Raw genomic sequence first — 26757 nt, 5'->3', positions numbered from 1 at the left:
CTGTTCTATACAGGAGAGGAACTCTAGGTACTACACTGTCTGTGTTCTATTCAGGAGAGGACCTCTAGGTACTACACTGTCTGTGTTCTATACAGGAGAGGAACTCTAGGTACTACACTGTCTGTGTTCTATACAGGAGAGGACCTCTAGGTACTACACTGTCTGTTCTATACAGGAGAGGAACTCTAGGTACTACACTGTCTGTGTTCTATTCAGGAGAGGACCTCTAGGTACTACACTGTCTGTGTTCTATACAGGAGAGGACCTCTAGGTACTACACTGTCTGTGTTCTATTCAGGAGAGGAACTCTAGGTACTACACTGTCTGTGTTCTATACAGGAGAGGAACTCTAGGTACTACACTGTCTGTTCTATTCAGGAGAGGACCTCTAGGTACTACACTGTCTGTTCTATTCAGGAGAGGAACTCTAGGTACTACACTGTCTGTGTTCTATTCAGGAGAGGCACTCTAGGTACTACACTGTCTGTTCTATACAGGAGAGGAACTCTAGGTACTACACTGTCTGTTCTATACAGGAGAGGAACTCTAGGACTTACACTGTCTGTGTTCTATTCAGGAGAGGAACTCTAGGTACTACACTGTCTGTTCTATACAGGAGAGGAACTCTAGGTACTACAGTGTCTGTGTTCTATTCAGGAGAGGAACTCTAGGTACTACACTGTCTGTTCTATTCAGGAGAGGAACTCTAGGTACTACACTGTCTGTGTTCTATACAGGAGAGGAACTCTAGGTACTACACTGTCTGTTCTATTCAGGAGAGGACCTCTAGGTACTACACTGTCTGTGTTCTATACAGGAGAGGAACTCTAGGTACTACACTGTCTGTGTTCTATTCAGGAGAGGAACTCTAGGTACTACACTGTCTGTTCTATACAGGAGAGGAACTCTAGGTACTACACTGTCTGTGTTCTATACAGGAGAGGACCTCTAGGTACTACACTGTCTGTGTTCTATACAGGAGAGGACCTCTAGGTACTACACTGTCTGTTCTATACAGGAGAGGAACTCTAGGTACTACACTGTCTGTGTTCTATTCAGGAGAGGGACTCTAGGTACTACACTGTCTGTTCTATTCAGGAGAGGAACTCTAGGTACTACACTGTCTGTGTTCTATACAGGAGAGGAACTCTAGGTACTACACTGTCTGTGTTCTATACAGGAGAGGACCTCTAGGTACTACACTGTCTGTTCTATTCAGGAGAGGAACTCTAGGTACTACACTGTCTGTGTTCTATTCAGGAGAGGAACTCTAGGTACTACACTGTCTGTTCTATACAGGAGAGGAACTCTAGGTACTACACTGTCTGTTCTATACAGGAGAGGAACTCTAGGACTTACACTGTCTGTGTTCTATTCAGGAGAGGAACTCTAGGTACTACACTGTCTGTTCTATACAGGAGAGGAACTCTAGGTACTACACTGTCTGTGTTCTATACAGGAGAGGAACTCTAGGTACTACACTGTCTGTGTTCTATTCAGGAGAGGAACTCTAGGTACTACACTGTCTGTTCTATACAGGAGAGGAACTCTAGGTACTACACTGTCTGTGTTCTATACAGGAGAGGAACTCTAGGTACTACACTGTCTGTTCTATACAGGAGAGGACCTCTAGGTACTACACTGTCTGTTCTATTCAGGAGAGGAACTCTAGGTAATACACTGTCTGTGTTCTATACAGGAGAGGACCTCTAGGTACTACACTGTCTGTTCTATTCAGGAGAGGGACTCTAGGTACTACACTGTCTGTGTTCTATTCAGGAGAGGAACTCTAGGTACTACACTGTCTGTGTTCTATACAGGAGAGGACCTCTAGGTACTACACTGTCTGTTCTATACAGGAGAGGAACTCTAGGTACTACACTGTCTGTGTTCTATTCAGGAGAGGAACTCTAGGTACTACACTGTCTGTTCTATACAGGAGAGGAACTCTAGGTACTACACTGTCTGTGTTCTATACAGGAGAGGACCTCTAGGTACTACACTGTCTGTTCTATTCAGGAGAGGAACTCTAGGTACTACACTGTCTGTGTTCTATTCAGGAGAGGAACTCTAGGTACTACACTGTCTGTGTTCTATACAGGAGAGGAACTCTAGGTACTACACTGTCTGTTCTATTCAGGAGAGGACCTCTAGGTACTACACTGTCTGTGTTCTATACAGGAGAGGAACTCTAGGTACTACACTGTCTGTGTTCTATTCAGGAGAGGAACTCTAGGTACTACACTGTCTGTTCTATACAGGAGAGGAACTCTAGGTACTACACTGTCTGTGTTCTATACAGGAGAGGACCTCTAGGTACTACACTGTCTGTTCTATACAGGAGAGGAATTCTAGGTACTACACTGTCTGTGTTCTATTCAGGAGAGGGACTCTAGGTACTACACTGTCTGTTCTATTCAGGAGAGGAACTCTAGGTACTACACTGTCTGTGTTCTATTCAGGAGAGGAACTCTAGGTACTACACTGTCTGTTCTATACAGGAGAGGAACTCTAGGTACTACACTGTCTGTTCTATACAGGAGAGGAACTCTAGGTACTACACTGTCTGTGTTCTATACAGGAGAGGAACTCTAGGTACTACACTGTCTGTTCTATACAGGAGAGGACCTCTAGGTACTACACTGTCTGTGTTCTATACAGGAGAGGACCTCTAGGTACTACACTGTCTGTGTTCTATACAGGAGAGGAACTCTAGGTACTACACTGTCTGTGTTCTATTCAGGAGAGGACCTCTAGGTACTACACTGTCTGTGTTCTATACAGGAGAGGAACTCTAGGTACTACACTGTCTGTGTTCTGTACAGGAGAGGACCTCTAGGTACTACACTGTCTGTGTTCTATACAGGAGAGGACCTCTAGGTACTACACTGTCTGTTCTATTCAGGAGAGGAACTCTAGGTACTACACTGTCTGTGTTCTATTCAGGAGAGGAACTCTAGGTACTACACTGTCTGTTCTATACAGGAGAGGAACTCTAGGTACTACACTGTCTGTTCTATACAGGAGAGGAACTCTAGGACTTACACTGTCTGTGTTCTATTCAGGAGAGGACCTCTAGGTACTACACTGTCTGTTCTATACAGGAGAGGAACTCTAGGTACTACACTGTCTGTGTTCTATACAGGAGAGGAACTCTAGGTACTACACTGTCTGTGTTCTATTCAGGAGAGGAACTCTAGGTACTACACTGTCTGTTCTATACAGGAGAGGAACTCTAGGTACTACACTGTCTGTGTTCTATACAGGAGAGGAACTCTAGGTACTACACTGTCTGTTCTATACAGGAGAGGACCTCTAGGTACTACACTGTCTGTTCTATTCAGGAGAGGAACTCTAGGTAATACACTGTCTGTGTTCTATACAGGAGAGGAACTCTAGGTACTACACTGTCTGTTCTATACAGGAGAGGAACTCTAGGTAATACACTGTCTGTGTTCTATTCAGGAGAGGAACTCTAGGTACTACACTGTCTGTTCTATTCAGGAGAGGGACTCTAGGTACTACACTGTCTGTTCTATACAGGAGAGGAACTCTAAGTACTACACTGTCTGTGTTCTTTTCAGGAGAGGAACTCTAGGTACTACACTGTCTGTGTTCTATACAGGAGAGGACCTCTAGGTACTACACTGTCTGTTCTATACAGGAGAGGACCTCTAGGTACTACACTGTCTGTGTTCTATACAGGAGAGGAACTCTAGGTACTACACTGTCTGTTCTATACAGGAGAGGACCTCTAGGTAATACACTGTCTGTGTTCTATTCAGGAGAGGAACTCTAGGTACTACACTGTCTGTTCTATTCAGGAGAGGGACTCTAGGTACTACACTGTCTGTTCTATACAGGAGAGGAACTCTAGGTACTACACTGTCTGTGTTCTATTCAGGAGAGGAACTCTAGGTACTACACTGTCTGTGTTCTATACAGGAGAGGACCTCTAGGTACTACACTGTCTGTTCTATACAGGAGAGGAACTCTAGGTACTACACTGTCTGTGTTCTATTCAGGAGAGGACCTCTAGGTACTACACTGTCTGTTCTGTACAGGAGAGGAACTCTAGGTACTACACTGTCTGTGTTCTATACAGGAGAGGACCTCTAGGTACTACACTGTCTGTTCTATTCAGGAGAGGACCTCTAGGTACTACACTGTCTGTGTTCTATTCAGGAGAGGAACTCTAGGTACTACACTGTCTGTGTTCTATACAGGAGAGGAACTCTAGGTACTACACTGTCTGTTCTATTCAGGAGAGGACCTCTAGGTACTACACTGTCTGTGTTCTATACAGGAGAGGAACTCTAGGTACTACACTGTCTGTGTTCTATTCAGGAGAGGGACTCTAGGTACTACACTGTCTGTTCTATACAGGAGAGGAACTCTAGGTACTACACTGTCTGTGTTCTATACAGGAGAGGTACTCTAGGTACTACACTGTCTGTTCTATACAGGAGAGGACCTCTAGGTACTACACTGTCTGTGTTCTATACAGGAGAGGACCTCTAGGTACTACACTGTCTGTTCTATTCAGGAGAGGAACTCTAGGTACTACACTGTCTGTGTTCTATACAGGAGAGGACCTCTAGGTACTACACTGTCTGTTCTATACAGGAGAGGACCTCTAGGTACTACACTGTCTGTGTTCTATTCAGGAAAGGAACTCTAGGTACTACACTGTCTGTTCTATACAGGAGAGGACCTCTAGGTACTACACTGTCTGTGTTCTATACAGGAGAGGACCTCTAGGTACTACACTGTCTGTTCTATTCAGGAGAGGACCTCTAGGTACTACACTGTCTGTGTTCTATTCAGGAGAGGAACTCTAGGTACTACACTGTCTGTGTTCTATTCAGGAGAGGAACTCTAGGTACTACACTGTCTGTTCTATTCAGGAGAGGACCTCTAGGTACTACACTGTCTGTTCTATTCAGGAGAGGAACTCTAGGTACTACACTGTCTGTGTTCTATTCAGGAGAGGAACTCTAGGTACTACACTGTCTGTGTTCTATTCAGGAGAGGAACTCTAGGTACTACACTGTCTGTTCTATTCAGGAGAGGAACTCTAGGTACTACACTGTCTGTTCTATTCAGGAGAGGAACTCTAGGTACTACACTGTCTGTGTTCTATACAGGAGAGGAACTCTAGGTACTACACTGTCTGTGTTCTATTCAGGAGAGGACCTCTAGGTACTACACTGTCTGTTCTATTCAGGAGAGGAACTCTAGGTACTACACTGTCTGTGTTCTATTCAGGAGAGGACCTCTAGGTACTACACTGTCTGTTCTATACAGGAGAGGAACTCTAGGTACTACACTGTCTGTTCTATACAGGAGAGGAACTCTAGGACTTACACTGTCTGTGTTCTATTCAGGAGAGGAACTCTAGGTACTACACTGTCTGTTCTATACAGGAGAGGAACTCTAGGTACTACACTGTCTGTGTTCTATACAGGAGAGGACCTCTAGGTACTACACTGTCTGTTCTATACAGGAGAGGAACTCTAGGTACTACACTGTCTGTGTTCTATTCAGGAGAGGGACTCTAGGTACTACACTGTCTGTGTTCTATACAGGAGAGGAACTCTAGGTACTACACTGTATGTTCTATACAGGAGAGGACCTCTAGGTACTACACTGTCTGTTCTATTCAGGAGAGGACCTCTAGGTAATACACTGTCTGTGTTCTATACAGGAGAGGACCTCTAGGTACTACACTGTCTGTTCTATTCAGGAGAGGAACTCTAGGTACTACACTGTCTGTGTTCTATTCAGGAGAGGACTCTAGATACTACACTGTCTGTGTTCTATTCAGGAGAGGAACTCTAGGTACTACACTGTCTGTGTTCTATTCAGGAGAGGAACTCTAGGTACTACACTGTCTGTGTTCTATTCAGGAGAGGAACTCTAGGTACTACACTGTCTGTTTTATTCAGGAGAGGAACTCTAGGTACTACACTGTCTGTTCTATTCAGGAGAGGAACTCTAGGTACTACACTGTCTGTGTTCTATTCAGGAGAGGAACTCTAGGTACTACACTGTCTGTGTTCTATTCAGGAGAGGAACTCTAGGTACTACACTGTCTGTGTTCTATTCAGGAGAGGGCCTCTAGGTACTACACTGTCTGTTCTATACAGGAGAGGAACTCTAGGTACTACACTGTCTGTGTTCTATACAGGAGAGGACCTCTAGGTACTACACTGTCTGTTCTATACAGGAGAGGAACTCTAGGTACTACACTGTCTGTGTTCTATTCAGGAGAGGGACTCTAGGTACTACACTGTCTGTTCTATTCAGGAGAGGAACTCTAGGTACTACACTGTCTGTGTTCTATACAGGAGAGGACCTCTAGGTACTACACTGTCTGTTCTATACAGGAGAGGAACTCTAGGTACTACACTGTCTGTGTTCTATACAGGAGAGGGCCTCTAGGTACTACACTGTCTGTTCTATTCAGGAGAGGAACTCTAGGTACTACACTGTCTGTGTTCTATACAGGAGAGGAACTCTAGGTACTACACTGTCTGTTCTATACAGGAGAGGACCTCTAGGTACTACACTGTCTGTGTTCTATTCAGGAGAGGAACTCTAGGTACTACACTGTCTGTGTTCTATACAGGAGAGGACCTCTAGGTACTACACTGTCTGTTCTATTCAGGAGAGGACCTCTAGGTACTACACTGTCTGTGTTCTATTCAGGAGAGGACCTCTAGGTACTACACTGTCTGTGTTCTATTCAGGAGAGGAACTCTAGGTACTACACTGTCTGTTCTATTCAGGAGAGGACCTCTAGGTACTACACTGTCTGTTCTATTCAGGAGAGGAACTCTAGGTACTACACTGTCTGTGTTCTATTCAGGAGAGGAACTCTAGGTACTACACTGTCTGTGTTCTATTCAGGAGAGGAACTCTAGGTACTACACTGTCTGTTCTATTCAGGAGAGGAACTCTAGGTAGTACACTGTCTGTTCTATACAGGAGAGGAACTCTAGGTACTACACTGTCTGTGTTCTATACAGGAGAGGACCTCTAGGTACTACACTGTCTGTGTTCTATTCAGGAGAGGGACTCTAGGTACTACACTGTCTGTGTTCTATTCAGGAGAGGGACTCTAGGTACTACACTGTCTGTTCTATACAGGAGAGGAACTCTAGGTAATACACTGTCTGTGTTCTATTCAGGAGAGGACCTCTAGGTACTACACTGTCTGTTCTATACAGGAGAGGAACTCTAGGTACTACACTGTCTGTTCTATTCAGGAGAGGAACTCTAGGTACTACACTGTCTGTGTTCTATTCAGGAGAGGAACTCTAGGTACTACACTGTCTGTTCTATACAGGAGAGGAACTCTAGGTACTACACTGTCTGTTCTATTCAGGAGAGGAACTCTAGGTACTACACTGTCTGTGTTCTATTCAGGAGAGGACCTCTAGGTACTACACTGTCTGTGTTCTATTCAGGAGAGGAACTCTAGGTACTACACTGTCTGTTCTATACAGGAGAGGACCTCTAGGTACTACACTGTCTGTGTTCTATACAGGAGAGGAACTCTAGGTACTACACTGTCTGTGTTCTATACAGGAGAGGAACTCTAGGTAATACACTGTCTGTTCTATTCAGGAGAGGAACTCTAGGTACTACACTGTCTGTGTTCTATACAGGAGAGAAACTCTAGGTACTACACTGTCTGTTCTATTCAGGAGAGAAACTCTAGGTACTACACTGTCTGTGTTCTATACAGGAGAGGACCTCTAGGTAATACACTGTCTGTTCTATTCAGGAGAGGAACTCTAGGTACTACACTGTCTGTGTTCTATACAGGAGAGGAACTCTAGGTACTACAACTACACTCTGTCTGTGAATGGGAAGCCTAAGAAACATGGAGGGAACTACAGTGAAGACTACCTGACAGACGTGCTGGTAAGTAGAGCTGCTAGTAGTCCTGCTGAAGGACACAGAGAATACCCTGCGTTACTGGCAACCGTCCTGTCCACCAACTCCTGGTCCGATCAGACGTGCTGGTAAGTAGAGCTGCTAGTAGTCCTGCTGAAGGACACAGAGAATACCCTGCGTTACTGGAGACTGTCCTGTCCACCAACTCCTGGTCCGATCAGTACAGCTTCAGAGTGGAATCAGCTGCAGTCTAACTACCTCTGTCTCTGTCCTCTCCAGACCAACATGTCTCTAGACTTCCTCCAGTCTAACTACCTCTGTCTCTGTCCTCTCCAGACCAACATGTCTCTAGTCTTCCTCCAGTCTAACTGTCTCTGTCCTCTCCAGACCAACATGTCTCTAGACTTCCTCCAGTCTAACTACCTCTGTCTCTGTCCTCTCCAGACCAACATGTCTCTAGACTTCCTCCAGTCTAACTACCTCTGTCCTCTCCAGACCATCATGTCTCTAGACTTCCTCCAGTCTAACTACCTCTGTCTCTGTCCTCTCCAGACCAACATGTCTCTAGACTTCCTCCAGTCTAACTACCTCTGTCTCTGTCCTCTCCAGACCAACATGTCTCTAGACTTCCTCCAGTCTAACTACCTCTGTCTCTGTCCTCTCCAGACCAACATGTCTCTAGACTTCCTCCAGTCTAACTACCTCTGTCTCTGTCCTCTCCAGACCATCATGTCTCTAGACTTCCTCCAGTCTAACTACCTCTGTCTCTGTCCTCTCCAGACCAACATGTCTCTAGACTTCCTCCAGTCTAACTACCTCTGTCTCTGTCCTCTCCAGACCATCATGTCTCTAGACTTCCTCCAGTCTAACTACCTCTGTCTCTGTCCTCTCCAGTCCAACATGTCTCTAGACTAACTACCTCTGTCCTCTCCAGACCAACATGTCTCTAGACTTCCTCCAGTCTAACTACCTCTGTCTCTGTCCTCTCCAGACCAACATGTCTCTAGACTTCCTCCAGTCTAACTACCTCTGTCTCTGTCCTCTCCAGACCAACATGTCTCTAGACTTCCTCCAGTCTAACTACCTCTGTCTCTGTCCTCTCCAGACCATCATGTCTCTAGACTTCCTCCAGTCTAACTACCTCTGTCTCTGTCCTCTCCAGTCCAACATGTCTCTAGACTAACTGTCTCTGTCCTCTCCAGACCAACATGTCTCTAGACTTCCTCCAGTCTAACTACCTCTGTCTCTGTCCTCTCCAGACCAACATGTCTCTAGACTTCCTCCAGTATAAGTCTAACTACCGCCCGTTTTTCATGATGGTGTCGACCCCAGCCCCCCACGCCCCCTGGACCCCCGCCCCGCAGTACCAGGACCGCTTCAAGGACCTCAAGGCCCCCCGAGACCCCAACTTCAACGTCCATGGGAAGGTAGGCCCCAAACATGGAAACAGCCACCACACCACCCGGCCACCACACCACCCGGCCACCACACCACCCGGCCACCACAACACCCGGCCACCACAACACCCGGCCACCACAACACCCGGCTACCCAACCCACCACAACACCCAGCCCACCACAACACCCAGCCCACCACAACACCCAACCCACCACAACACCCAACCCACCACAACACCCAACCCACCACAACACCCAACCCACCACAACACCCAACCCACCACAACACCCAACCCACCACAACACCCGGCCACCACAACACCCGGCCACCACAACACCCAACCCACCACAACACCCACCCGGCTACCCAACCCCCACAACACCCGGCCACCCAACCCCCACAACACCAGGCCACCACAACACCCAACCCAACCCACCACAACACCCGGCCACCACAACACCCGGCCACCACAACACCCGGCCACCACAACACCCGGCCACCACAACACCCAACCCACCACAACACCCAACCCACCACAACACCCAACCCACCACAACACCCAACCCACCACAACACCCAACCCACCACAACACCCAACCCACCACAACACCCAACCCACCACAACACCCAACCCACCACAACACCCAACCCACCACAACACCCAACCCACCACAACACCCAACCCACCACAACACCAGGCCACCACAACACCCAACCCACCACAACACCCAACCCACCACAACACCCAACCCAACCCACCACAACACCCAACCCACCACAACACCCAACCCACCACAACACCCAACCCACCACAACACCCAACCCATCACAACACCCAACCTGCCACAACACCCAACCCACCACAACACCCAACCCACCACAACACCCAACCCACCACAACACCAGGCCACCACAACACCCAACCCACCACAACACCCAACCCACCACAACACCCAACCCACCACAACACCCAACCCACCACAACACCAGGCCACCACAACACCCAACCCACCACAACACCCAACCCAACCCAACCCCCACAACACCCAACCCACCACAACACCCAACCCACCACAACACCCAACCCACCACAACACCCAACCCACCACAACACCCGGCCACCACAACAGGGGTTAGGGGGGCGTCTCTTCGTTCTCTACTACCGTTTTAGGGGGGGCGTCTCTTCGTTCTCTACTACCGTTTTAGGGGGGGCGTCTCTTCGTTCTCTCTACCGTTTTAGGGGGGCGTCTCATCGTTCTCTACTACCGTTTTAGGGGGGGCGTCTCTTCGTTCTCTCTACTGTTTTAGGGGGGGCGTCTCTTCGTTCTCTCTACCGTTTTAGGGGGGGCGTCTCTTCGTTCTCTCTACCGTTTTAGGGGGGGCGTCTCTTCGTTCTCTCTACCGTTTCAGGGGCGGCGTCTCTTCGTTCTCTCTACCGTTTTAGGGGTGGCGTCTCTTCGTTCTCTCTACCGTTTCAGGGGTGGCGTCTCTTCGTTCTCTCTACCGTTTTAGGGGTGGCGTCTCTTCGTTCTCTCTACCGTTTTAGGGGGGGCGTCTCTTTGTTCTCTCTACCGTTTTAGGGGGGGCGTCTCTTTGTTCTCTCTACCGTTTTAGGGGGGGCGTCTCTTCGTTCTCTCTACCGTTTTAGGGGTGACGTGTAGCCTAGCGTAGGGCCAGTAACCGAAAGGTTTCTGGTTCGAACCCCTGAGACCTTCTTCTCTTGAGCAAGGCAGTTACCCCTAACAATAACTGCTTTCCGGGCGCTGATGTCGTTGACGTGGATGAAGGCAGTCCCAGCACCTCTCAGGGGTTGGGTTAAATGCTGAAGACACATTTCAGTGCTTTCAGACTAGGTATCCCCTCTCCTCTCCCACCGTCTGATGGCCACGTCTGACCTCTTAACAAACCATAGAGACCTACCAGTTAATACGTGCTCTGTCTTTCCAATAATGACCTTCACCTCCTCCAGGACAAGCACTGGTTGATCAGACAGGCCAAGACTCCCATGACCAACTCCTCTATCGACTTACTGGATGATGCCTACAGGAAACGGTTAGTAGTACCTCCTCTTCTCTCTCCTCCTCCCTATCTTCTCTCTCCTCCTCCTCCCTATCTTCTCTCTCTCCTCCTGTCTTCTCCTCGTCTTCTCCTTTATGAGTTATAATGTTTCCTTTATAAGTTATAATGTTTCCTTTATAAGTTATAATGTTTCCTTTATGAGTTATAATGTTTCCTTTATGAGTTATAATGTTTCCTTTATAAGTTATAATGTTTCCTTTATAAGTTATAATGTTTCCTTTATAAGTTATAATGTATGAGTTATAATGTTTCCTTTATAAGTTATAATGTTTCCTTTATAAGTTATAATGTATCCCCTCCTATCTTTTGAGTAATGTTTTCCCCCCTCACTAGGTGGCGTACTCTGCTGTCAGTGGATGACCTGGTGGAGAAGGTGGTGAAGAGGTTAGAGGTCAGAGGTGAACTGGAGAACACTTACATCATCTTTACCTCAGACAACGGATACCACACAGGTACACAACACACCTGACACAGGTACACAACACACCTGACACAGGTACACAACACACCTGACACAGGTACACAACACACCTGACACAGGTACACAACACATAGCTACCACTCCCCTGACTCCCCCTCTCCCCCCCCCCCAGGTCAGTTCTCTCTCCCCCTGGATAAGAGGATAGCTACCACTCCCCTGACTCCCCCTCTCCCCCTCCAGGTCTGTTCTCTCTCCCCCTGGATAAGAGGCAGCTGTATGAGTCTGATATAAGAGTTCCTCTGCTGATCCGAGGGCCCAACATCAAGCCGAACCAGACCACCGGGCTAGCGGTCCAGAACGTTGACCTGGGTCCTACCATCCTGGACATGGCCGGTTACAACGTCAGCAAGACCACCATGGACGGCATGTCCTTCCTGTCTGTACTGGTGAGAACCCAAACAGAATACTACTATATATAACACCTAGCACAACGCAGCTTAGTAGCATAGCACAACGCAGCCTAGTAGCATAGCACAACGCAGCCTAGTAGCATAGCACAACGCAGCCTAGTAGCCTAGCACAACGCAGCCTAGTAGCCTAGCACAACGCAGCCTAGTAGCATAGCACAACGCAGCTTAGTAGCATAGCACAACGCAGCCTAGTAGCATAGCACAACGCAGCCTAGTAGCATAGTACAACGCAGCCTAGTAGCATAATACAACGCAGCCTAGTAGCATAATACAACGCAGCCTAGTAGCATAGCACAACGCAGCCTAGTAGCCTAGCACAACGCAGCCTAGTAGCATAGCACAACGCAGCCTAGCAGCACAACGCAGCCTAGTAGCCTAGCACAACGCAGCCTAGTAGCCTAGCACAACGCAGCCTAGTAGCCTAGCACAACGCAGCCTAGTAGCCTAGCACAACGCAGCCTAGTAGCCTAGCACAACGCAGCCTAGTAGCCTAGCACAACGCAGCCTAGTAGCCTAGCACAACGCAGCCTAGTAGCCTAGCACAACGCAGCCTAGTAGCCTAGCACAACGCAGCCTAGTAGCCTAGCACAATGTAGCCTAGCACAACGCAGCCTAGTAGCATAGCACAACGCAGCCTAGTAGCCTAGCACAACGCAGCCTAGTAGCCTAGCACAACGCAGCCTAGTAGCCTAGCACAACGCAGCCTAGTAGCCTAGCACAATGTAGCCTAGCACAATGTAGCCTAGCACAACGCAGCCTAGTAGCATAGCACAACGCAGCCTAGTAGCCTAGCACAACGCAGCCTAGTAGCCTAGCACAACGCAGCCTAGTAGCCTAGCACAACGCAGCCTAGTAGCCTAGCACAACGCAGCCTAGTAGCCTAGCACAACGCAGCCTAGTAGCCTAGCACAACGCAGCCTAGTAGCCTAGCACAACGCAGCCTAGTAGCCTAGCACAACGCAGCCTAGTAGCCTAGCACAACGCAGCCTAGTAGCCTAGCACAACGCAGCCTAGTAGCCTAGCACAACGCAGCCTCGTAGCCTAGCACAACGCAGCCTCGTAGCCTAGCACAATGCAGCCTAGGAGCCTAGACATGGTGGTAGTTGTGTGTGTTCTCTGTATCAGGAGGATCAGTGTTTAACTGGTATTAATGTGAATACTGTGTGTATCAGGAGGATCAGTGTTTAACTGGTATGTGAATACTGTGTGTATTAGTGTTTAACTGGTATGTGAATACTGTGTGTATTCTCTGTATCAGGAGGATCAGTGTTTAACTGGTATGTGAATACTGTGTGTATTAGTGTTTAACTGGTATGTGAATACTGTGTGTATTCTCTGTATCAGGAGGGATCAGTGTTTAACTGGTATGTGAATACTGTGTGTATTCTCTGTATCAGGAGGGATCTGTGAACAGCACTACGTGGAGAACAGACTTCCTGGTGGAGTATGAAGGGGAGGGGTCTAATGTGTCTGATCCCGCCTGTCCCCTGTTGGGTCCGGGGGTCTCCGAATGTTTCCCTGACTGTGTGTGTGAGGATTCCTTCAACAACACGTACGCCTGCGTTCGGACCGTCGCCCCCTCTGTCAACCTCCAGTACTGCGAGTTCGATGACAACGAGGTAAGAGGGAGACAACTGTTTAGTCACCACGTGTCTGTGTTATGGGTACACATCCCTGTCTCACCCATAGAAATACAAGGAAGTTCCTGCTTTACTGACACTCAACATGGCTGCCAGTCCACCTGTTATGGCATTGAACCGAATGGGGAACCCTACCAGCTAATACCTAACTCTCTCTCTGTTCCCCAGGTGTTTGTAGAGGTGTATAACATGACAGTAGACCCCTACCAACTAATAACTACCTCTCTCTCTGTTCCCCAGGTGTTTGTAGAGGTGTATAACATGACAGTAGACCCCTACCATCTCATTAGTAATACCTAACTCTCTCTCTGTGTTCCCCAGGTGTGTGTAGAGGTGTATAACATGACAGTTGACCCCTACCATCTCATTAGTAATACCTAACTCTCTCTCTGTGTTCCCCAGGTGTGTGTAGAGGTGTATAACATGACAGTAGACCCCTACCATCTCATTAGTAATACCTAACTCTCTCTCTGTGTTCCCCAGGTGTTTGTAGAGGTGTATAACATGACAGTAGACCCCTACCATCTCATTAGTAATACCTAACTCTCTCTCTGTGTTCCCCAGGTGTGTGTAGAGGTGTATAACATGACAGTAGACCCCTACCATCTCATTAGTAATACCTAACTCTCTCTCTCTGTTCCCCAGGTGTTTGTAGAGGTGTATAACATGACAGTAGACCCCTACCATCTCATTAGTAATACCTACCTCTCTCTCTGTGTTCCCCAGGTGTTTGTAGAGGTGTATAACATGACAGTAGACCCCTACCAGCTAATAACTACCTCTCTCTCTGTTCCCCAGGTGTTTGTAGAGGTGTATAACATGACAGTTGACCCCTACCATCTCATTAGTAATACCTACCTCTCTCTCTCTGTGTTCCCCAGGTGTTTGTAGAGGTGTATAACATGACAGTAGACCCCTACCATCTCATTAGTAATACCTACCTCTCTCTCTGTGTTCCCCAGGTGTGTGTAGAGGTGTATAACATGACAGTAGACCCCTACCATCTCATTAGTAATACCTAACTCTCTCTCTGTGTTCCCCAGGTGTGTGTAGAGGTGTATAACATGACAGTAGACCCCTACCATCTCATTAGTAATACCTAACTCTCTCTCTGTGTTCCCCAGGTGTGTGTAGAGGTGTATAACATGACAGTAGACCCCTACCATCTCATTAGTAATACCTAACTCTCTCTCTGTGTTCCCCAGGTGTTTGTAGAGGTGTATAACATGACAGTAGACCCCTACCATCTCATTAGTAATATCTAACTCTCTCTCTGTGTTCCCCAGGTGTTTGTAGAGGTGTATAACATGACAGTTGACCCCTACCATCTCATTAGTAATACCTACCTCTCTCTCTGTGTTCCCCAGGTGTTTGTAGAGGTGTATAACATGACAGTAGACCCCTACCATCTCATTAGTAATACCTACCTCTCTCTCTGTGTTCCCCAGGTGTTTGTAGAGGTGTATAACATGACAGTTGACCCCTACCATCTCATTAGTAATACCTACCTCTCTCTCTGTGTTCCCCAGGTGTTTGTAGAGGTGTATAACATGACAGTAGACCCCTACCATCTCATTAGTAATACCTACCTCTCTCTCTGTGTTCCCCAGGTGTTTGTAGAGGTGTATAACATGACAGTTGACCCCTACCATCTCATTAGTAATACCTAACTCTCTCTCTGTGTTCCCCAGGTGTGTGTAGAGGTGTATAACATGACAGTAGACCCCTACCATCTCATTAGTAATACCTAACTCTCTCTCTGTGTTCCCCAGGTGTTTGTAGAGGTGTATAACATGACAGTAGACCCCTACCATCTCATTAGTAATACCTAACTCTCTCTCTGTGTTCCCCAGGTGTGTGTAGAGGTGTATAACATGACAGTAGACCCCTACCATCTCATTAGTAATACCTAACTCTCTCTCTGTGTTCCCCAGGTGTGTGTAGAGGTGTATAACATGACAGTTGACCCCTACCATCTCATTAGTAATACCTAACTCTCTCTCTGTGTTCCCCAGGTGTTTGTAGAGGTGTATAACATGACAGTTGACCCCTACCATCTCATTAGTAATACCTAACTCTCTCTCTGTGTTCCCCAGGTGTGTGTAGAGGTGTATAACATGACAGTAGACCCCTACCATCTCATTAGTAATACCTAACTCTCTCTCTGTGTTCCCCAGGTGTGTGTAGAGGTGTATAACATGACAGTTGACCCCTACCATCTCATTAGTAATACCTACCTCTCTCTCTCTGTGTTCCCCAGGTGTTTGTAGAGGTGTATAACATGACAGTAGACCCCTACCATCTCATTAGTAATACCTAACTCTCTCTCTGTGTTCCCCAGGTGTGTGTAGAGGTGTATAACATGACAGTAGACCCCTACCATCTCATTAGTAATACCTAACTCTCTCTCTGTGTTCCCCAGGTGTGTGTAGAGGTGTATAACATGACAGTTGACCCCTACCATCTCATTAGTAATACCTAACTCTCTCTCTCTGTTCCCCAGGTGTGTGTAGAGGTGTATAACATGACAGTAGACCCCTACCATCTCATTAGTAATACCTAACTCTCTCTCTGTGTTCCCCAGGTGTTTGTAGAGGTGTATAACATGACAGTAGACCCCTACCATCTCATTAGTAATACCTACCTCTCTCTCTGTGTTCCCCAGGTGTTTGTAGAGGTGTATAACATGACAGTTGACCCCTACCAGCTCAGTAACCTCGCTAAGACTGTTGACCAGGAAGTCCTGGAGAAGATGAACCACAGACTGATGATGCTGCAGTCCTGTTCTGGACAGTCCTGTAGGACCCCCGGGGTCTACGATGCACGGTACGCCCGGTACACTGACCAACCACCCAGCTCTAACCCACCCCTCTCCTCTACAGACCACCCAGCTCTAACCCACCCCTCTCCCCAGACCACCCAGCTCTAACCCTCTCCTCTCCTCTACAGACCACCCAGCTCTAACCCTCTCCTCTCCCCAGACCACCCAGCTCTAACCCTCTCCTCTCCCCAGACCACCCAGCTCTAACCCTCTCCTCTTCCCAGACCACCCAGCTCTAACCCACTCCTCTGTTCTTCTCTCTGCAGGTATACGTTTAACCCTCTCCTGATGTTCAGTAACAGGAGCCACCGGAGCAACAGGCTGAGACGGGCCTGAAGAGAGGAGGGCTGTCTGAGTCCTGCTGTTACCTAGTGTCTGAGACCCCTGTAGGGGGACCTTCTGTCCACTCCACACTACAGCACCTTTAACAGGGAGGCCGTTGTCTGTCCACAACACACCGTGTGTGTATCACCCATTGATTGGTTATTTTAAGACATTGTTTGACTGATTGAATTTGACATGTTGTGTTTGCTAATTAAAACAATTACCTCTAATCAGCTGTTTTTCAAATCATTAACAAGTCTTGACCGGCTACAGTAGGACTAGAAACCATTCCTGTTGTTCCTCTGTCTCCCAGTAGGACTAGAAACCATTCCTGTTGTTCCTCTGTCTCCCGGTAGGACTAGAAACCATTCCTGTTGTTCCTCTGTCTCCCAGTAGGACTAGAAACCATTCCTGTTGTTCCTCTGTCTCCCAGTAGGACTAGAAACCATTCCTGTTGTTCCTCTGTCTCCCAGTAGGACTAGAAACCATTCCTGTTGTTCCTCTGTCTCCCAGTAGGACTAGAAACCATTCCTGTTGTTCCTCTGTCTCCCAGTTGGACTAGAAACCATTCCTGTTGTTCCTCTGTCTCCCAGTAGGACTAGAAACCATTCCTGTTGTTCCTCTGTCTCCCAGTAGGACTAGAAACCATTCCTGTTGTTCCTCTGTCTCCCAGTAGGACTAGAAACCATTCCTGTTGTTCCTCTGTCTCCCAGTAGGACTAGAAACCATTCCTGTTGTTCCTCTGTCTCCCAGTTGGACTAGAAACCATTCCTGTTGTTCCTCTGTCTCCCGGTAGGACTAGAAACCGTTCCTGTCTCCCAGTAGGACTAGAAACCATTCCTGTTGTTCCTCTGTCTCCCAGTAGGACTAGAAACCATTCCTGTTGTTCCTCTGTCTCCCAGTAGGACTAGAAACCATTCCTGTTGTTCCTCTGTCTCCCAGTAGGATTAGAAACCATTCCTGTTGTTCCTCTGTCTCCCAGTAGGACTAGAAACCATTCCTGTTGTTCCTCTGTCTCCCGGTAGGACTAGAAACCATTCCTGTTGTTCCTCTGTCTCCCAGTAGGACTAGAAACCATTCCTGTTGTTCCTCTGTCTCCCGGTAGAGGACTAGAAATCATTCCTGTTGTTCCTCTGTCTCCCAGTAGGACTAGAAACCATTCCTGTTGTTCCTCTGTCTCCCAGTAGGACTAGAAACCATTCCTGTTGTTCCTCTGTCTCCCAGTAGGATTAGAAACCATTCCTGTTGTTCCTCTGTCTCCCGGTAGGACTAGAAACCATTCCTGTTGTTCCTCTGTCTCCCGGTAGGACTAGAAACCATTCCTGTTGTTCCTCTGTCTCCCGGTAGGACTAGAAACCATTCCTGTTGTTCCTCTGTCTCCCGGTAGGACTAGAAACCATTCCTGTTGTTCCTCTGTCTCCCGGTAGGACTAGAAACCATTCCTGTTGTTCCTCTGTCTCCCGGTAGGACTAGAAACCATTCCTGTTGTTCCTCTGTCTCCCGGTAGGACTAGAAACCATTCCTGTTGTTCCTCTGTCTCCCGGTAGGACTAGAAACCATTCCTGTTGTTCCTCTGTCTCCCGGTAGGACTAGAAACCATTCCTGTTGTTCCTCTGTCTCCCGGTAGGACTAGAAACCATTCATGTTGTTCCTCTGTCTCCCAGTAGGACTAGAAACCATTCCTGTTGTTCCTCTGTCTCCCGGTCGGTAGGACTAGAAACCATTCCTGTTGTTCCTCTGTCTCCCAGTAGGACTAGAAACCATTCTTGTTGTTCCTCTGTCTCCCAGTTGGACTATAAACCATTCCTGTTGTTCCTCTTTCTCCCAGTAGGATTAGAAACCATTCCTGTTGTTCCTCTGTCTCCCAGTAGGACTAGAAACCATTCCTGTTGTTCCTCTGTCTCCCGGTAGGACTAGAAACCATTCCTGTTGTTCCTCTGTCTCCCGGTAGGACTAGAAACCATTCCTGTTGTTCCTCTGTCTCCCAGTAGGACTAGAAACCATTCCTGTTGTTCCTCTGTCTCCCGGTAGGACTAAAACAGGTCATTTTGGAGTCACTTTTATTGTAAATAAGAATAGAATACGTTTCTGAACTCTTGGACATTAATGTAGATGCTACCATGGTTACGGATTATCCAGAATGAATCCACATTTAATGTATAAGTGTTCAGGAACATTCTATTCTTATTTAAGGTAAAAGTGACTCCAAAATGACCTTTATTTACTGTTCATTTCTATTGGGCACAAAATAATCTGAAATACAACCAAAAAAACAGCAAATGCATCCCAGTTTGTAGAGTCACAAGCTTGATGTAATCAATGTGTTCCAAGAATATGAGACCAAATACATCACTTTTTACTACTTTAATATACACAAGTGAATTTGTCCCAATACTTTTCGTCCCTTTAAAATAGGGGGACTATGTACAAAATGTTCTGTAATTTCTAAACGGTTTACCCGATGTGGATGAAAATACCCTCAAATTAAAGTTGACAGTCTGCACTTTAACCTCATAGTCATTGTATCATTTCAAATCCAAAGTTCTGGGGTACAGAGACAAAACAACAACACATTTGTCCCAATACTGTTGGAGCTCACTGTAGATACTGTTGGAGCTCACTGTAGATACTGTTGGAGCTCACTGTAGATACTGTTGGAGCTCACTGTATATACTGTTGGAGCTCACTGTAGATACTGTTGGAGCTCACTGTAGATACTGTTGGAGCTCACTGTATATACTGTTGGAGCTCACTGTATATACTGTTGGAGCTCACTGTAGATACTGTTGGAGCTCACTGTAGATACTGTTGGAGCTCACTGTAGATACTGTTGGAGCTCACTGTAGATACTGTTGGAGCTCACTGTAGATACTGTTGGAGCTCACTGTAGATACTGTTGGAGCTCACTGTATATACTGTTGGAGCTCACTGTATATACTGTTGTGGCATCATTTGAACATATTTACAGACCTTACAGTTCTGAGAAATATAACTGACCAGTGTCGGGGGAGTCTGTAGCGGTACGGACAGAAACAGTGGAGGGGTCTGTAGTGGTACGGACAGATACAGTGGAGGGGTCTGTAGTGGTACGGACAGAAACAGTGGAGGGGTCTGTAGCGGTACGGACAGAAACAGTGGAGGGGTCTGTAGCGGTACGGACAGAAACAGTGGAGGGGTCTGTAGCGGTACGGACAGAAACAGTGGAGGGGTCTGTAGCGGTACGGACAGAAACAGTGGAGGGGTCAGGGAGTCTGTAGCGGTACGGACAGAAACAGTGGAGGGGTCTGTAGCGGTACGGACAGAAACAGTGGAGGGGTCTGTAGCGGTACGGACAGAAACAGTGGAGGGGTCAGGGAGTCTGTAGCGGTACGGACAGAAACAGTGGAGGGGTCTGTAGCGGTACGGACAGAAACAGTGGAGGGGTCTGTAGCGGTACGGACAGAAACAGTGGAGGGGTCAGGGAGTCTGTAGTGGTACGGACAGAAACAGTGGAGGGGTCACGGACAGAAACAGTGGAGGGGTCAGGGAGTCTGTAGTGGTACGGACAGAAACAGTGGAGGGGTCTGTAGCGGTACGGACAGAAACAGTGGAGGGGTCAGGGAGTCTGTAGTGGTACGGACAGAAACAGTGGAGGGGTCTGTAGCGGTACGGACAGAAACAGTGGAGGGGTCTGTAGTGGTACGGACAGAAACAGTGGAGGGGTCTGTAGCGGTACGGACAGAAACAGTGGAGGGGTCTGTAGCGGTACGGACAGAAACAGTGGAGGGGTCTGTAGTGGTACGGACAGAAACAGTGGAGGGGTCTGTAGTGGTACGGACAGAAACAGTGGAGGGGTCAATGAGACTGAGGGCCTTTAACTGAATATCTTCTGATGTGCTGCCAGGGCTGTTGGGTCAGAGATTAGGGCTGTTGGGTCAGAGATTAGGGCTGTTGGGTCAGAGATTAGGGGCTGTTGGGTCAGAGATTAGGGCTGTTGGGTCAGAGATTAGGTCAGAGATTAGGGGCTGTTAGGTCAGAGATTAGGGCTGTTGGGTCAGAGATTAGGTCAGAGATTAGGGCTGTTGGGTCAGAGATTAGGGGCTGTTAGGTCAGAGATTAGGGCTGTTGGGTCAGATTAGGGCTGTTGGGTCAGAGATTAGGGCTGTTGGGTCAGAGATTAGGGCTGTTGGGTCAGAGATTAGGGGCTGTTGGGTCAGAGATTAGGGCTGTTGGGTCAGAGATTAGGGCTGTTGGGTCAGAGATTAGGGCTGTTGGGTCAGAGATTAGGGCTGTTGGGTCAGAGATTAGGGCTGTTGGGTCAGAGATTAGGGCTGTTGGGTCAGAGATTAGGGGCTGTTGGGTCAGAGATTAGGGCTGTTGGGTCAGAGATTAGGGCTGTTAGGTTTTAGGGGCTGTTGGGTCAGAGATTAGGGGCTGTTGGGTCAGAGATTAGGGCTGTTAGGTTTTAGGGGCTGTTGGGTCAGAGATTAGGGCTGTTGGGTCAGAGATTAGGGGCTGTTGGGTCAGAGATTAGGGCTGTTGGGTCAGAGATTAGGGCTGTTGGGTCAGAGATTAGGGCTGTTGGGTCAGAGATTAGGGCTGTTGGGTCAGAGATTAGGGCTGTTGGGTCAGAGATTAGGGGCTGTTGGGTCAGAGATTAGGGCTGTTAGGTTTTAGGGGCTGTTGGGTCAGAGATTAGGGCTGTTGGGTTTTAGGGGCTGTTGGGTCAGAGATTAGGGCTGTTGGGTCAGAGATTAGGGCTGTTGGGTCAGAGATTAGGGCTGTTGGGTCAGAGATTAGGGCTGTTGGGTCAGAGATTAGGGGCTGTTGGGTCAGAGATTAGGGCTGTTGGGTCAGAGATTAGGGGCTGTTGGGTCAGAGATGTTCAACCAGCATCAACTTTGTGTTTGTAATTCCAGAGGGTTTCTTGTTGATTATAACTCTGTTTTCAGAAGCATCTTATTGCTGTCTATCTACAGGAAGTATTTAGTTACTTTACAGAAATAAATATCCACTTTAATTTCCGTTAACCTGCTTGGATAATCTCTACAGTCAGACTAATCACACAGACACTACGCTCTCACACACACAGCTAACCTGTCAATCACATAATTCAACCGTTTCCATTGGCCAGCCTCTGATGCACTTTCCAATCCGTCAAAACGTTTCCATGGTTTTGCAACAACAAAAATAATCGCTAGTAGTTTTTTTGTTATGCAGTTGTTACATTTCTGGGTGTTTGTCCAATAAACGAACGGTATTCTGAAATCACTGCCTGGTTCGTGGCGTTTATTCAGCGTGTTTAAAATGTACTGAGATCTGACCACAGTCCTAGTTCAACATGTTACCCCAGAGGTCACTAACCCTGGTCCTAGAGAGGGGTGCAGGGGTTTGTTCCAGCACAACACTAACTCAAACAGGAACACTGACAGGTATTCCCAAACTGGGGTACGGGGCGCCGTCGGGGGACCGCCAAATAAAAATGTGATTCACATTTTCAAACAGTCCATTTATATTTTTTCTGACGGGGCTATACGTTTGGGTTAGGTTTTTTTCTCACCTGAGTCGCCTCGTTTCACTGCCAAAAATACAATGAAACCATCTAGTGTTCAGCGAAATAACACAATGTCAAATAAAGGTAGCCTAGTCAAATAATTAACATCCAATCACATTAACCGTTACTCTCTCGCAGGAAACCTTCACTCTTACGCAGACATTTAGAAACAAAACATGACAATTAGGAAAATAAGCCACAGGCGTTTGAGTGAGAATAAAGACGACTTTCGAGTAGTAAGACATGTATAAAAGCAACAGATACCATTAATAAGACGGGGCTAGAAGCATCTTATATGGTGAGCTACCGAGTGGCTGGGACAGGCAAGCCCCATACTATTGTGGAGGACTTAATTCTTCCTGCTGCCGTGGATATGGCTGGGACAATGCTGGGGGAAAAGGCCCAAAAAACTATACAGACAATGCCTTCATCAACAACACAGTTTCACAACGCATCAGTGACATGGCAGGAGATGGTTTGAAACAATTACTGCTTTGCATACAAGCCAGTGAATTCAATGTGTTACAGCTGGATGAGTCAACAGATGTGGCGGGCCTGGGACAGCTCCTGGTATATGTTCGCTACGTTTATGGGGGGTCAATTAAGGAAGACATCCTCTTCTGCAAACCACTGGAAACCAGGACAACAGGAGAGGATATTTTTAAAGTACTGGACAGCTTTGTGACATCAAATGGACTTCGTTGGTCAAGATGTGTTGGTATCTGTACTGATGGAGCTAAAGCCATGACAGGGAGACATAGTGGAGTGGTAACGCACGTTCAAGCAGTTGCTCCCGACGCCACTTGGGTACACTGCAGCATCCACCGAGAGGCTCTCGCTGCCAAGGGAATGCCTGACAGCTTGAAAGACGTTTTGGACACTACAGAGAAAATGGTTAACTTTGTTAAAGCAAGGCCCCTGAACTCTCGTGTATTTTCTGCACTATGCAATGATATGGGCAGCGACCATGTAACACTTTTACAACATACAGAAGTGCGCTGGTTATCAAGGGGCAATGTAGTGACATGTTTTTTTTTTAATTGAGAGACGAGCTTAAAGTTTTCTTTACTGACCATCTTTTCACTTGTCTGACCGCTTGCATGATGACGAGTTTCTCACACGACTGGCCTATCTGGGGGATGTTTTTTCTCGCCTGAATGATCTGAATCTAGGATTACAGGGACTCTCTGCAACTATATTCAATGTGAGGGACAAAATTGAGGCTATGATTAATAAGTTGGAGCTCTTCTCTGTCTGCATTAACAAGGACAACACACAGGTCTTTCCATCATTGTATGATTTATTGTGTGTAAATGAACTCAAGCTTACGGACAACGTCAGCTGTGATATAGTGAACCACCTGAGTGAGTTGGGTGTGAAATAACACAGGTACTTTCCTGAAACAGATGACACAAACAACTGGATTCGTTATCCCTTTCATGCCCTGCCTCCAGTCCACTTACCGATATCTGAACAAGAGAACCTCATGAATTTAATCAGAAGCCACTGCCAGATGTCTGGATTGGGCTGTGCTCAGAGTATCCTGCCTTGGCAAATCACGCTGTTAAGACACGGCTGCCCTTTGCAACCACGTACCAATGTGAGAGTGGATTCTCGGCCCTCACTAGCGTGAAAACTAAATACAGGCACAGACTGTGTGTGGTAAATGATTTAAGCCTGAGACTCTCCAATACAACCCACCATTGCAGAGTTATGTGCATCCTTTCAAGCACACCCTTCTCATTAACCTGTGGTGAGTTATTCACCATTTTCAATTAACAAATCAGGTTTTATATGTAAGATGGTTAAATAAAGAGCAAAATGATTGACTATTATTATTTGTGCACTGGTCATATAAGAGCTCTTTGTCTCTTCCCACGAGCCGGGTTGTGACAAACTCACTCTCATTCTCATGTTTAATAAATGTATCGTATAGTGTGTGTGTGGCAGGCTTACAATGATGGCAAAAAACAACATTTGAGAGTGTGCTGACCCTGGTTCTAGAGGGGGTACACAGCTGGAGTGTGCTGACCCTGGTTCTAGAGGGGGTACACCGCTGGAGTGTGCTGACCCTGGTTCTAGAGGGGGTACACAGCTGGAGTGTGCTGACCCTGGTTCTAGAGGGGGTACACAGCTGGAGTGTGCTGACCCTGGTTCTAGAGGGGGTACACAGCTGGAGTGTGCTGACCCTGGTTCTAGAGGGGGTACACAGCTGGAGTGTGCTGACCCTGGTTCTAGAGGGGGTACACAGCTGGAGTGTGCTGACCCTGGTTCTAGAGGGGGTACACAACTGGAGTGTGCTGACCCTGGTGCTAGAGGGGGTACAGCTGGAGTGTGCTGACCCTGGTGCTAGAGGGGGTACAGCTGGAGGTTGAATGTTTGAAGGGGTACAGGACTATAAACAGTTTGGGAACCACTGGATTAGTAGAATCAGGTGTGTTGGAGCTGGGCTGGAACTAAAGTCTGACACGGAGCAGGGTTGGTGGAGAGGACCTCTGCTGCCCTCTACTGGTCCTAGTGGAGAACCTCAGTCAGAGCAGGGTTGGTGTAGAGGACCTCTGCTGCCCTCTACTGGTCCTAGTGGAGAACCTCAGTCAGAGCAGGGTTGGTGGAGAGGACCTCTGCTGCTCTGTGTCTCTGCTTCCCTCTACTGGTCCTAGTGGAGAACCTCAGTCAGAGCAGGGTTGGTGGAGAGGACCTCTGCTGCCCTCTACTGGTCCTAGTGGAGAACCTCAGTCAGAGCAGGGTTGGTGGAGAGGACCTCTGCTGCTCTGTGTCTCTGCTTCCCTCTACTGGTCCTAGTGGAGAACCTGTCAGAGCAGGAAATCATGAGGAAGACCTCCTAGCCCCGTTTATACCTGGTTCTAACTTGCGTTCTTTGTCCTGATCTTGTCCACATTTTTAGACCGGTGTAGACAATCAAAAGACACATTGTGATCAGATCATCCTGTCCTTCTCTGGAGGTAGTCACACATCTTTAGACCGATCTGGACAGAGAGACCATTTAAAACATTATCCAGCCCTCTAAAATCATCTTTAAAACAGAGAAACCATTTAAAACATTATCCAGCCCTCTAAAATCATCTTTAAACAGAGGAACCATTTAAACCATTATCCAGCCCTCTAAAATCATATTTAAACAGAGAAACCATTTAAAACATTATCCAGCCCTCTAAAATCATCTTTAAACAGAGAAACCATTATCCAGCCCTCTAAAATCATCTTTAAACAGAGGAACCATTTAAAACATTATCCAGCCCTCTAAAATCATATTTAAACAGAGAAACCATTCAAAACATTATCCAGCCCTCTAAAATCATTGACAGGTGACACCATTGACTGTCTTCAGATCAGCGGAGTCCGCTATTAGAACAGTATAAAAGACTATCAGAGATGTGCTTTATGAGTCCACAGAACAGTATTAAAGACTATTACAGAGATGTGCTTTATGAGTCCACAGAACAGTATTAAAGACTATTACAGAGAGAGATGCTTTATGAGTCCACAGAACAGTATTAAAGACTATTACAGAGATGTGCTTTATGAGTCCACAGAACAGTATTAAAGACTATTACAGAGAGATGCTTTATGAGTCCACAGAACAGTATTACAGACTATTACAGAGATGTGCTTTATGAGTCCACAGAACAGTAACATGGTGATATCAGTAGTGTCCTTTATTGAGTGGTCTTTCAGATTAGTTACGGCAAGAGATAACGATGTTACAATCATTTAAAACATCCTTCTCCACTGTATGGGTCTGAGGAGACAATACTAACTACAGCTGGGTTAGACAGACCCCTACAACAGACTAGTTACAACAGAACATATTAACTAAATAAAGACATGGTTATTCAGATTAACAGTCTCCTGGTCAATCAGTGCACTGTGGAACCAACTGATCTCTATTTAAAAGGTCCCAGATCAACAGAACTCTGTCCGTATGGAGTGAAAAGGATCCCTGGTTGTGATTGGCAGTAGAGCCAGGGCTTCACCCCCAGGCCTAGTATGAGAGGCCTGCTGCAGTCTTCCCCCCAGTCACCCCCCCGGCATAGTATGAGAGGCCTGCTGCAGTCTCTGGACACGTCACAGTCAGTTAACTTCCTTCACCCCCAGGCCTAGTATGAGAGGCCTGCTGCAGTCTTCCCCCCCCACCCCCCCCCCCC

At 47.2% G+C, this 26757-nt stretch overlaps 1 protein-coding gene and 1 long non-coding RNA gene across 4 annotated transcripts in view; one reads left to right on the top strand and one right to left on the bottom strand.

Moving 5' to 3' along the window:
* Window positions 1–19567, top strand: part of gnsa (glucosamine (N-acetyl)-6-sulfatase a) — a 40952-nt gene extending 21385 nt beyond the window's left edge. Inside the window, exons 5-12 of one of the 3 annotated variants that reach the window (XM_071331577.1) lie at window positions 7834–7932; window positions 9165–9332; window positions 11273–11355; window positions 11716–11834; window positions 12044–12249; window positions 13671–13892; window positions 16579–16739; window positions 17001–19567. In XM_071331577.1, the coding sequence (XP_071187678.1) occupies window positions 7834–7932; window positions 9165–9332; window positions 11273–11355; window positions 11716–11834; window positions 12044–12249; window positions 13671–13892; window positions 16579–16739; window positions 17001–17070 (1128 nt within the window). In that variant the 3' untranslated portion in view covers window positions 17071–19567. The other 2 variants (XM_071331579.1, XM_071331578.1) reach the window with 2 other exon arrangements.
* A 6412-nt stretch (window positions 19568–25979) lies between these two features.
* Window positions 25980–26748, bottom strand: LOC139533500 (uncharacterized). Its single transcript, XR_011666774.1, has 2 exons — window positions 26657–26748; window positions 25980–26608 (listed from the first exon to the last, which is right to left on the bottom strand). It is a non-coding gene; the product is annotated as an uncharacterized lncRNA (long non-coding RNA).
* Between the last annotated feature and the right edge of the window lie 9 nt (window positions 26749–26757).

Source organism: Salvelinus alpinus, chromosome 11 (genome assembly GCF_045679555.1).
Source record: "Salvelinus alpinus chromosome 11, SLU_Salpinus.1, whole genome shotgun sequence".
In the NCBI taxonomy this organism is placed as follows: Eukaryota; Metazoa; Chordata; class Actinopteri; order Salmoniformes; family Salmonidae; genus Salvelinus; species Salvelinus alpinus.
Note: the sequence above shows the minus strand (reverse complement) of the source record. Positions and strands in the feature narration are given on the sequence as shown.